Source organism: Ischnura elegans, chromosome X (genome assembly GCF_921293095.1).
Source record: "Ischnura elegans chromosome X, ioIscEleg1.1, whole genome shotgun sequence".
Taxonomy (NCBI): Eukaryota; Metazoa; Arthropoda; class Insecta; order Odonata; family Coenagrionidae; genus Ischnura; species Ischnura elegans.
Window position 1 is genome coordinate 5,628,212 of NC_060259.1, and position 12,672 is coordinate 5,640,883.

Below are 12,672 nucleotides of genomic sequence, written 5' to 3' on the forward strand. Positions count from 1 at the left end.
TTCCAATTTGTAATACGCACGTATACATACATCCTGAGGGACTTTTGAGCCACTTTTACGTGAAATATACAGACGTAATACGATTGTATTCCATTGTATACATATGTATAATTCATGTATGGGTATTCAGATTTCCAATTTGTAATACGCACGTATACATACATCCATAGGGACTTTTGAACCACTTTTACGTGAAATATACCGATGTAATACGATCGTATTCCATCTTATACATATGTATTTGGTCACATATTTTTTGTGTATTATTGATGTAATACAGATGTAATACAAATGCCGTGTTATCTGGGAAGGCACCTCAGTGGCTTGACTTGTGATGCAAGAGACATTTTGGATTCTAGTAGGGGAGGAGATGTGGTGTATTGGTATTTCGACAGTCTATTTTCTATCAAGTGATGTGGCATCCCCTGGTGGGAGTGATGGGGAAGCGTTGTGTGGCCACATGGGCCGGTTGTATGTGATCGTGTGCTGTACAATAAATAGTTAAATCCCGAGACATCTGCGTGTTTATTTTAATGTTCCTACCACAGGGGGGAAACGTAACACACCAAGAGAGATATCTACTCACAGTATGAAATTTAAACAAAGAAGTAAGGAAACAATTTATTAGAATGAGCATTTGGAATAGGCTTCTGTACAGAATAGAAGCATGGAAAATGACAGCAGCAAAGAAATTAAGGGTAGAGGCTTTCAAAATATAGTGCTACAGAAGAATGATGAAGATCAAATGGAACTACTGAGTTAGTAATGGAGATGTCCTAAGACGAGTAGGAGAGAAGAGAAGCCATGTGAAAACCTTAACAAGAAGACGGAACAACCTTATAGGCCACATCTTGAGACATGATGGCTTGATAAAGACAATCGTCAAAGGACAAGTAGATGGCAAGAACAGAAAACAAAACCCTGAACAAAATATATGAAACAGGTAAAGATGGATGTGAAAGGGAAGAAATACGTAGGTGTGAAAATATTAGCTGATAGGAGAATTAACCTGCACCAAACCATTCTTAGAATTGCTGACCAGTGATGATCACTTACTTTTGTGCTAACTACTTGCTTAATGCCATAAATATTTGGTGAAAAGAGAAAAAAATTGTATTACCGAAATTTCTAAATATTTGGTGAAAGGTTTGAAATTGAAAATCAGAATCATGAACAACAAATCTTTCTTTAACATCAACATTTTTTTCTGTAATAGCATTCAAAAAACCATGGACAATTATGTTATACATGGTAGGTAATACTTTTATAGTTATTAAGGACTGGTTACTCGGTACATTAACACGTGCGAGTTAATGTTAGAATGCATGAAGGATTTTGGTGGACTGGAACGGAACGTGTTTGAATGCGTTTGCACAAGTTGGATGGCTACATGGTGCATTTTTGTGTTCATTCACACGTTCATACATATAGACATCAACTTGTTAGTGTTAATGTACCATGTAACCAGGTCTTTTTTGCGGGATAAAAAATTGCTGGATTAAAGGCTTCCTTAGGAAAATATTTAATGTTATATAGAACATTTTTTCGACACCAAAGTTTCAAAAATTTCGTGGGATATGTTGTCTCGTAGTTTTCCGTGGCGCTCTTGATTCGTTGATCTCCCCATCTTTTAGAGATGGAATTCATTAATCTCTCCAGGAAGATTTAAATGAGAGTTTAGAAAATTTTCAATACCCCTGAAGATATTTCTCATTAAATATTTGGAATCCTCATACTTTGGACGATAAAACTGCAAATTTTCATGATAATCGGATTAAAAAGAATATAATTGATTTTACCCTAAAGGTACAAGTGCCCTCAGAGACCACTGTCTCTTAAAAACTGCAATCTCACCCCAACTTCGAGTGGATGTGAAAATGAAACTAGAAGAGATAGGCGAAAAAATTACACTGTCACATGAAAGTATGAACATTACAATTTTTCGCCAAAATCTGAGCTGGTGGGAGTGAAATCCGAATGAACTGACATGAAATAACCGTCATATCTCAGACACCAGGACTTTATATACTCACCTAAAGCATCAAAAGGCAACAAGTCACCAGCAGTCTTTTGGCTTGCCATCTTGTTGAAAAATACAAGCCCAGGTTATCTATTCCTTAGAAAACACCTTAGTGTATTCTCAAAATCTGTCAGCAATACATCCGCAGCTTGTTTCAATGGAAAACAAATTTGGCGCGGTTCACAAAATTTTGATAGAGAGGAACCATATGAGAAAAAAGGCAAATTCTTTATCTATATGGGCCACGTACTCGGAGGTTTATATCTCCGTCAGGTGACTTTCCTGATGCGAATTACATATGTCAATAAGCACATAATCATCAAAATGGAAATTTAATAACAGAGAAAACAGCTGAGAATCAAAATTCGTTCTCGATAACAGCGCCAGTGCATTTCAGTGATTTCTGACAGAAAGTTCTTGCAGAGAAGGGAGGTGCACGGTAAATAGAAATAGTGGAAAGTTATTGCCCGTTGTAAAATGCTGTAGAACCGACCGACCACCCCTTTGTCAGTGAATGCGTTAGTCGGAGGCAGTGAGTTAACTCATCACAATCTCTTTGGGAATGCCCTAGTCATGAGCGATCTGACAGCAGAAGAGGTAATGGTATTTGTCTTGTATTTCATGGCCCATCCCTGCATCTATCATTTTTTAGTGTTAATTAATATGTAATTATCCGTTAGCTGTAATGCTTCTTAGCTCTCACTTTCCCAGGAATTTCTATGACGGTGGAGGTGATGCCCATGAAGGTTACAAGCAACAAGTTTTGTGCTTTGTTGCAAAATTTTTAAACGAGAAAAAACAAGTTCATGCCTGTATATGGTCGTGTTGTGTGTTTTCCTTTGCATGTATACATATGTATAAATGTCCTAATTTTATATGAGCTGACATATACTCGCCATAACCTGCGTTAAAGTATGTACATTCAAGGGCGTAACGTTTTGCATGTATCTTACCATGCTGTCACTTTATGTTTTTCCTTTCAACATCCTTCTCATTGAAATCGTATATTGTCGTAAAGATTGGGCCTTTAAGGTTCGTTGTTGCTGCCATAGCAGAAACAACTCAGTGATGCCATCTATTAGTTGAAATATCACCAGACTCCATACTCAGATTTAGGGTTTAATAGCTTAAGTAGACATATGGCATTTTGTGTCAGGATTTAGATTTGCTGCCAAGATTGCCCAAATGCCGAAGGTCATAGCTATGTCATGTGTCCATTTAGTTAATTTGTTGGAGTTTTCTACTATAATTGAGGTTAATTTAAAAAAAATTCATTTTAGATCCGGAGGAGGAGGCTGGCTAGATTAGCCAACTTAGATGTAGCGAATCCAAGGGAAAGCAGTGCTGGTGCAGTACAGTCTTCTAGTGTAGTTGCATCTACTTCACGTGAGATTCCTGCTGCACAAAGTCAAGAAGGTGAGGCATGCTCTTTAATGTATTTTAATCCAGATCTAAATTGTTGGTTGTTTAGTAGTAATTGAAATTTTTTTAACGACTGAACGAGAATAATCACCAGTTTGACGTAATTGTAATACATAGAATTTTAAACATATTTATTGTGCTGTGATGTTAATCTTACTGTGGCGAGTGTAATGACTGATTCATCTTTAATTTTCCAATTTTCGTAACGGTGAATGACTTGACGTTTGACCGGAATATTTCACTTTGGATGATTAGATGAGTTTTAGAAAATGCGAAATGAGAACCTATATCAAAGGACTGATACATTTTAATGTGATTTCGCTTTTCTGTTAATGCCGTTTTACGCTAATTGAAGCTTACCGTGTGACACTAATCATTTGATATTTTGCTTCATCAGAATATCTAAACATAGCATCATTCTATAGAGCGTTTTGCAGTGGTGTCCTCTAATTTCCTGTCTTTCTTAAATCTCAATGTCAGCCAAAGTGAGCTTACTGGTGAGAAGGGGAACTGAGAATTGGAAATCAATTTTGAACACCGTATAATTTTGTAATTTCATAAGTGTAGTTCCATAAAAGTCCATAATAGTGTTTTCTACTCATATAATATATTTAAAATAGGATATTCTGGTTCTCGGATGTATCACTGTTTTATGTATTTGTTTCCAATGATTTATTTCTTATTATCTATGATGCTGGAAGAATATACAAAAAGGGTCTTCTATTTCATGGCCACCAATAATATATTGTTAAAGGTGGATAGACAATGGGTTAATTCATATGAGTTTATTTTTATTCTCATGAACAGTTTTGATGGATGTGGTTATGTAGAAAAACATTTACCTAATTGAAAGTGGGTAACATTTTCTGTGAAAAGTTTGTACAAGTCAAGGTGGTAGTATGGTGACTTATCTAGTTTACTCTTGTGTTCGGGCATTTTACATTCAACTTGTGTTTTTTATTATATTGTAACCAGACCTTACTATGCTGCATTTTTACAAATGTATTTGTGAATGAAGGTGAAAAGCACATGCATAAGTAAGAATTCTTTGCAAAAATATTAATGCCACTGCTGTTCTTGAATAAGTTGTATTAATGCAGAGATTGATTATACATAGGTTAAAAGATGGTACAGTGTGAGGAAAGAAAGGTTGTTGCTGGATTGAAATAGCAAAATGAAGATGACTTGACTATAACTGTTGGTTGCTTGATAATTACTAGTAGGGTGGTTTCCTATTATTTTTTTATTGCCTTAATCGAAAGATTATTACTCCTGGAGTACGTATTTCGCGCTTTTAGATTTTTAAATGACAACATCTATTTTTCGCGATTAAATGAAAAGTGAAAATTTTCAAGCGCGCGAAAACGCGACGCTTAAGTATGAATGTCGGGAAATATCTCCGTACGTCGTATTTCTGGTTCCCCCTCCCGCCCGGTGAGGTGACCTTGAGGCGAGGCTTAGCTCTGATACGTCGCAGGATGCTAGCGGATAGCTGAGTACCTTGCTGAACGGTAGCGCTTGGCTTAAAAAAAGTTTATTAATACCTTATCAAACGAAGAAAACTTTCCGACATTAGCCAGTTTTTATAGGTGATTATTAAGACATGTTTCCCTGAGCTCTGTGCCTCATGCTTGCATTGGTAACCTCAGACGATGCATAACTCCTATCCTCTCGTGTAGAAACTAGGTCCCTGTGACGTCATGCGGAGTGGAATCGCATGGGCGCCAATCTGGCCTTTTTCAAATGAGGATAAAATTTGACCCTTGCCATTCGTCTAAACCGGTATTTCAAAAACTGTAAGACCCCCGATGCTCTAAGGGGTGCCGCCGATCAATTGGCAGGGATTTTTGAAAGGAAACTCATACACTACGGAGAGAGGATTTTATTGTTGTACTCGTTTACATTACGCCACCACGCGTCCGACTACTCACGACCGCGTCTCCACAGCCCGCCTTCGCTGACCTCCCCTCCTCCTCCTTCTCCCTCCTCAGCCATCGTGTTTCTTTCACCAAGCTCTGCAGTTTCCCACGGGAGGTTGGAGTAGCCACTGGATACGCGGAGGTAAAGCGATCCGACCCTTCGCAAAGGCAGAAACTTGGGAAGGAATATGGAAGAGAGTGTAGGTGATGGGTTGGGGCGTGAAAAGGGTGGGAACGGAAGTGACTCTGCTGTTTCTGTCTCTTACATCACTTTCCCCTCAAACTGCCTTTAATCTAATTGATTATAGGCCTCGTCCGCTTCACCCATTGAATCCTGTGAAAAAGCCGTACATGGAAATGGAGAACACAAAGAATAAAATACAAGGAGCCTTGGAATGGGTGGACTCGGTGATGACACAGAGGCTAAATACATTATATGTCCCCAAGGCACTAATTAGTCAAAACAAAATCCTCCAGCAAAACACTAAAATAGCAAATACAAAGAGAGAAAGAGAAATAAGGTTTTATACGTAAAATTGACAAACACTGCATTGCAAATGCATCCATTCGTTAATGTTCATTCATTGAAATTCTACCCAAACATAATCAGAAGCATAAAAATATCCTGATTCTCTCCCACTAATTAGAATTCATCTCATAACCAGAGTTTTTCACTTTTTAACATGCTCAGCTCCATAAAAATTACAACCAGTAGATTATACTGAAAACTCAAAATTCCGTAACATACTATAAAAAAAACTGTTCGTTCCACGAAAAGACATAATTTACTCACAAATCTTAAATGACTTTCTCGGCCAGCTGTTCAAAAAAGTACACAGCGGCCCCACTTAACAAACACACGATAACAACACACGATATCAACAAACAGCTCTACTCTTTCTCTTCTCTCTACGCTCTAATGCGAACTCTACGCTTTCTCTTCTCTTACAATTCTCTCTGCCGAAGCACTAACACTTACGTCTTCCCTTCTGAGGACGGTCCGGTTTGCGACCTCAAAAGATAGGGAGAGCGGGCGGGATGGGTTGGAGAGATAAGGATGTTGTCATCTGCGTCGCTACTCCTGCTGTCTCCGCGGCCTTCCGCGGTATGTGCTGGCGTACGGGGTGTGGAAATGGGAGAAGCAAGGGCACTATCGTCTTCTTCACGGCCTTCACTGGAATGTGCGTACTCTCTTAGAGTACTGCTCTCGCTGGGTAGGCAGCTCGCTGGGGTTCTACGGGGAGTGCCCTCTCGTACACCCAACGGCTCTGGAGGCGTAGGGGTTGGTCGGGGCCTCAGGAGATAAGGGCTCCTTTGCCGGGCAGCTGCTTGCGACTCGGTCGTCGACGGGTATCTCTGCTCCTCCGTGCTCTCCGGCGTAGAGGCCTCTTCTGCTCGTTCTCTCTCGGCTATTGGCGATCCGGGCTCTTGGATCGCCGCTTCCTGCCTCTCTCCGCCCTCCGATGACGATGTCGACACCTGACTCATTTCCTCCCACCGTTCTTCGTCCTCTGACTCGGCCAATATATGGGATCGGGGGGACATGACACCAGGGCGAGGGGGAATATGGGAAAAGGGAGTGTCTCCTATTGGGCTTGCTGGGCCACGCACAATTTCCGCTGATTTGGTGGGGGGGTGTTTCCGTGGTCTTCCTCGACGACGTTCTCCACACGGGGGAAAACCTAGAGTTGGCAAATTACCTAAATGCAACTTTAAGCGATTTTTGTGCACCAAAAGAGATCTGTAGGGGAGTTGAATTCGCACGTTGCACGGGGGAATCACTTCCGTCACTAGGTAGGGCCCTTTCCACGGGTAATGGAATTTTTTCGCTCCGCCTGTCTTCGTGCACGGGTCACTCAGGTAGACGTATTGACCACACTCATATGCCACGTCCTTCGTCCCCCTGTTAAAAACCGCCGCCCTCTCTCGGCGAGCGCGCGCGTCATTGATCTTACATCTACTCCGTAATGTCTCCAATTTCTCTTTCAATCCCTGAAGATACTTATTGTCAAACTGTCCCAATGTCGGTTCAAAGTACTCGAAGGGAGATCGCATGACGTGCCCGAAAACGATTTCATGAGGCGAGAAGCCTGTACTGCGATGAATTTTTGTATTGTAGCAGAGGACAGCGTACGGGACCCACGTATCCCAGTCCGAGTTTTTGTCGTTAACGTAGTGGCTAAGTATACCAGCAATTGTTCTATGTACCCTCTCCACTTTCCCGTTCGATTCTGGATGGTAAGGAGAAGAGCGAAGTCTGGAAATTTTCATTAGTTCGCACACCTTTTTAAAGAAATCGGACATATAGTTTGCACCCTGATCCGTGAGAACCTTGACCGGTACCCCAAACCTTAGAATCCACCTTCTCACGAATGCCGAGGCGATCGTCTCCGCCTTTTGGTCCGGTAAAGGAATCATTTCTAGGTAACGGGAAAAATTATCAATAATAGATAGAATGTATTTGTTACCATACTCACTACATGGAAGGGGCCCGACGGTGTCCAAAGAAACGAAATCGAATGGTCTATCGGAAGAGGGTAATTCCTGAATGGGTGCCCTTGTTCTCCCGTAAGGGCTTCGACGGTGGCATGCGACGCAGTCTCTAAGAGCTTCTTTAATGTCCTTCGCTAAATTTCGCCACCAATATGATGCCCGCACTCTCTCGAGTGTAGGCCGGATCCCTAGATGCCCCGACAATGGATGATCATGGAAGTTTTTAATTATATCTTTCCTCAATTTCTCGGGGGCCACTATTTTCTCACCATCTTTGGTTTTCTTATAGAGAACGCCCCCTTTCACAAAGAATCCTATCTGCGTTCGCAACCGTTTGCATTCGGCGTCGTCGTTCTGATAGTCAATTATTTCGTCACCTAGCCCTCGTTCAACCGTTCGTACCTTCCGACTGAGTGCGTCGGCGTTTGAATGAAGCTTCCCTGGTTTGTGTATAATTTCATAGTCGAACTCGCTCAATTTCAACGTCCACCTTACCAAGCGGCTGTTAGGATCCTTAAGACTCAATAGCCATTTGAGGGCCGCGTGGTCTGTAATGATTTTAAATTTTCGACCAAATAAATAACATCTGAAATGTCCCGTAGCCCATACGGCCCCAAGGAGTTCCTTCTCCGTGGCTGAGTAATTTGTTTCGGCGCTGTTCAATTGTCTAGAGGCATAAGCGACGGGATGCTCTTCTCCGTTTATCTCCTGCGATAGAACCGCGCCTAAGGCATAATTTGAGGCATCCGTAGAAAGGATGAAAGTTTTTCTGAAATCTGGGTACACTAGAATAGGGCTTTTAGTAAGCGCTGACTTAAGCTCCCTCATCGCCACTTCGCAATCGTCTGACCAGCTAAAAGTTGCCCCCTTTTTCAGCAGTCTCGTCAGGGGCTTTGCTATACTGGCATAGTCCTTCACGAACCTCCGGTAGTAATTGGCTAAACCTAGGAAGGACTGTAGTTCCTTCGTGCAACTGGGCGTGGGATATTCATTTACTGCCGAAAGCTTCGATGGATCGGGAAAAACTCCGTCCTTCGTTATCACATGACCCAAGTAATTCACCTTGTCGTGGGCAAAGTGGCATTTATCAAATTTCAGAGTCAAACCTGCGATTCTCAGTCTCTCCAAAACGCCCCTCAGTCGTTCTGCATGTTCTTCAATTGTGGAGCTAAACACTACCACGTCATCTAAATAGACGAGACTATGCGCCGGTTTCAGCCCGCGCAGAACGCTGTCCATAAGCCGCTGGAAACTGGCGGGGGCATTGCGTAGCCCAAACGGCATTCGCGTATATTCCCAATGCTCGCTCTCCGTATTAAATGCCGTTTTTGGTTGTGACTCTCTGTCCATGGGAATTTGATGGTAACCGCTTGTTAAGTCCATCGTAGTAAAGTATCGGCAATTCCCTAAATAGTCCAAGGTCTCGACTATATTCGGCAGGGGATAAACATCAGGAGTCGTAATGGCGTTTAATGCCCTGTAATCTACGCAAAACCTATACGAATCTTTCCCATCAGTCGATTTCTTAGGGACAACAACAATTGGGGCGGCCCAGGGGCTGGTACTAGGCACTATGACACCCGCCTCTAACTGCTCCCTCACTAGCCTATCGACTATTTCCTTCTGGTGGAATGGCGTGCGGTATGCCTTCCTATAGATTGGCCTTTCGCTAGACGTTGGAATATGATGTGTCACCAATTTTGTCGGCGGTGGAAGACCCTTACCGGCAAACAGATCCTTATATTCCTCAAGAATTGGCAATAGAGCGTCACGTTCCCCGCAGTTTAAATGCACAAGTTTATCCGCAAAACAGACTTCGCCCTCGCAACGCCGCACCGCATGCACTCGCGGACCCCAATCAGCTTCCTCTTCCGCCCCTCTATCTTCCCATTGTGTAGCGGAAGCTAAAATCGTTCCCTTCCTTAGCGTTACCTCTCCTTCGTTGAAGTTAGCTACTTGAACAATTACTTCACGGTTTTCATTCACTCTTGACATGCTTCTAGCCACTACACAGCCCTCCAGATCCTCAAAGTTTGGTTCGATAAGGATATCAGCGCCGATAGGGATTTGTAGGTCAGGTACATTGACACTAATTAGTTTTTCACATCTACCCGGCAATATTTCTGTCTCTATTGACCGGATTAAAAACCCCGTGTCACTCCGCTTTCGGATTTCTTTCATTATTCCTACATTCGCTTGTTCCCCGTGGTTGCCCCTCAAACCCCAGGTCTCATTCCCTACGGAGAGTGTTCCCTGTTTAATGTTTATACAGCAACCTAACTTTTCTAGGAAATCTAAACCTAATATCCCCTCGTAATCCCCTAGTTCACTCACAACTTGCATGCAACACTTATATTGAACACCGTTTACAAAAAATTCAATAACCTTTTCCCCAAAACTTTTCACCACATCACCAGTAATGCCCCTCACGCGATAAGGGGACCGTTTAATACCCTCATTCCCACACACATCACTGCACACGAGGGATACCTGAGCGCCGGTGTCACACAGGAACCTGGCCCTTCTTCCCCCGATGCTCACCACCGCCACCAAATCCATAGGTCCGCCTCTTTTCTCCACCCTCGGAAGGAAGACATCTAGTAGGGGCCGGAATTGGCGGCGTTGCCGGCCCCGCCGTCGTTTAACTCCGTAGTCTGCTGCCTCCGTCTGCATTCCCGGGCGATGTGGCCCTCACCTCCACAGTTGAAGCAGCGCCTCCGATTTCGGCACTCCCTCGCCATGTGCCCCATCTCGCCACAGTTAAAGCATTTACCTTCCCTTGGAGCCCGGAAGACATGGCGGCTCGCAGGCTCCTCTCTCAAGGGGCGCCTCTCCACCTCCTCGATCCTAATGGCGGCCTCGACCGCCTCGTCAAAATTTTGAGGCGACGTCAGCCGGCACTGCCTGCCCACTTCCCCTGAGAGACCATTAAGGAAGGCGTCAAGGGCGCGCTGATCTGCCTCATAGCGCGTCGCGGCGGCATGCTCCGCGGGCCCGGCCACGTCATACGTCTGGCTGTTGATTTTTCGCACCCTGTCTGCGAAGGCTTCCAAGTCTTCTCCAGCGCCCCTTCTTATGTTGGCTAACAGCTCCCGAAAAAAACGGGTACTCCGTTTCGTTCGGTACCGCTGCAAGAGCTGCGCTTTTAGTTCCTCGAACGTCGCGGCCCCTCGGCACTCTTCCTTGCTATGATAAAATTCGGCCGCTTCCCCGTTCAACTTCAGGATCGTTGCATTCAGTTTGTCGGCGTCAGAGAGGCCCCCCAAATCGGCTGCGCGTTCCACTTTGTCTAAAAAGGCCGTTACGGACTCTTCCGGTCTTCCCGAGAACGCTTCAGTCGCCGAAAGCAAGCCGAAGTTTTTCCGCCCGCCTTCCTCCCCAGCAGCTGTCCCCGTCCGCCGAAGTCTCTCGTTATCCGCTTCGAGGTCGCGTAATTTCTTGCTCATCTCTGTGATGGCCTGCTGCAAATCCATCTCCTGGCCTCCCAGGCTCACTCTCGCCGCCATCGTAATCAATGAGTCCTTCCAAAAATATGCCAATTATCCCACTTCTTGACACCAGTGTAAGACCCCCGATGCTCTAAGGGGTGCCGCCGATCAATTGGCAGGGATTTTTGAAAGGAAACTCATACACTACGGAGAGATGATTTTATTGTTGTACTCGTTTACATTACGCCACCACGCGTCCGACTACTCACGACCGCGTCTCCACAGCCCGCCTTCGCTGACCTCCCCTCCTCCTCCTTCTCCCTCCTCAGCCATCGTGTTTCTTTCACCAAGCTCTGCAGTTTCCCACGGGAGGTTGGAGCAGCCACTGGATACGCGGAGGTAAAGCGATCCGACTCTTCGCAAAGACAGAAACTTGGGAAGGAATATGAAAGAGAGTGTAGGTGATGGGTTGGGGCGTGAAAAGGGTGGGAACGGAAGTGACTCTGCTGTTTCTGTCTCTTACAAAACCAAATAATTTGTGTATTATGAATTCACTAATGGTGGGTAACGAATTGCAATCAATGCCTTTCGTTTTCTTTGATGAAGGAAACTACCCTATTATGACAATTTTTATGAGGAGTAGGAGCTATCAGGGTAAGGAGTGGTAGGAGGGGTAAGGAGTGGCTGTCGGAAGTTGGAGGAGTGATATTTAGGAGAACATAAAGTTCCCATATCAATAGATATTGGTTCTCAACATTTATAGAACATTGTTTTAACAACCATTTTAGTAGTTAAAACTGTGAAATTTTGCATGCTCCTATTGATTAAAGATGATACCTTAGCAGTAGCTAGAGCGGCGCGACTGTAACAGTGCGTGAAATTTTCATGTGCAGTAGAGGCAATGGGTGAGTTGTGCCGCCGGTCAGAGTTGACTGGTCCGAGTGGGAGTACAGTTGTCTGTGTCACATCACCCATCATTGGCTCCTATACAATTGTTTTTATTGTAGCGTCAGTCATTGCGAAGGAATCACATGTATAAATTGTTAACTGTGTGAATGCTTTATGCATAGGCCATGTTATTTTCTATACCCATTCACTTCTCCCATAAAAATTAATGCTCCCCCTTGCCTTTGTCCCTCTGCTAATCTCTGTGCCCTGGTTGCTAACACTCGTTGAGAAGATCCTCTTTACAATGAGGTGGCCTTCCATTTCCCCATTCCACCCCTCCAACCACCCTCTCATCACCCCTGCCCTCCAGTCTACCTTTTAACCTATCTGCCATGGGGTTGGTTGATATGAAATGAAGTGTTGTGTTTTACCAACGTTTCACTGGTATTGAGGGGCAGTAGTACTTTCACGTTTGATGCAAAGTGCATCAATCAATGTACAG

The 12,672-nt window shown here is 43.9% G+C and overlaps 2 protein-coding genes across 4 annotated transcripts in view; one reads left to right on the forward strand and one right to left on the reverse strand.

The window, feature by feature from the left end:
• Positions 1-2,321, reverse strand: part of LOC124170625 (cytidine deaminase-like) — a 51,114-nt gene extending 48,793 nt beyond the window's left edge. Inside the window, exon 1 of the mRNA XM_046549468.1 lies at positions 2,034-2,321. Within this exon, the coding sequence (XP_046405424.1) occupies positions 2,034-2,082 (49 nt within the window). The 5' untranslated portion in view covers positions 2,083-2,321. The remainder of the gene's footprint in view (positions 1-2,033) is intronic.
• Positions 2,322-2,424: 103 nt separating this feature from the next.
• Positions 2,425-12,672, forward strand: part of LOC124170624 (ubiquitin conjugation factor E4 B) — a 302,332-nt gene continuing 292,084 nt past the window's right edge. For 2 of the 3 annotated variants that reach the window (XM_046549465.1, XM_046549466.1), the window contains exons 1-2: positions 2,432-2,617; positions 3,301-3,436. In XM_046549465.1, coding sequence (XP_046405421.1) covers positions 2,594-2,617; positions 3,301-3,436 — 160 coding nt within the window. In that variant the 5' untranslated portion in view covers positions 2,432-2,593. Of the gene's footprint in view, positions 2,618-3,300; positions 3,437-12,672 lie in introns of all 3 variants that reach the window. The other variant, XR_006867521.1, reaches the window with a different exon arrangement.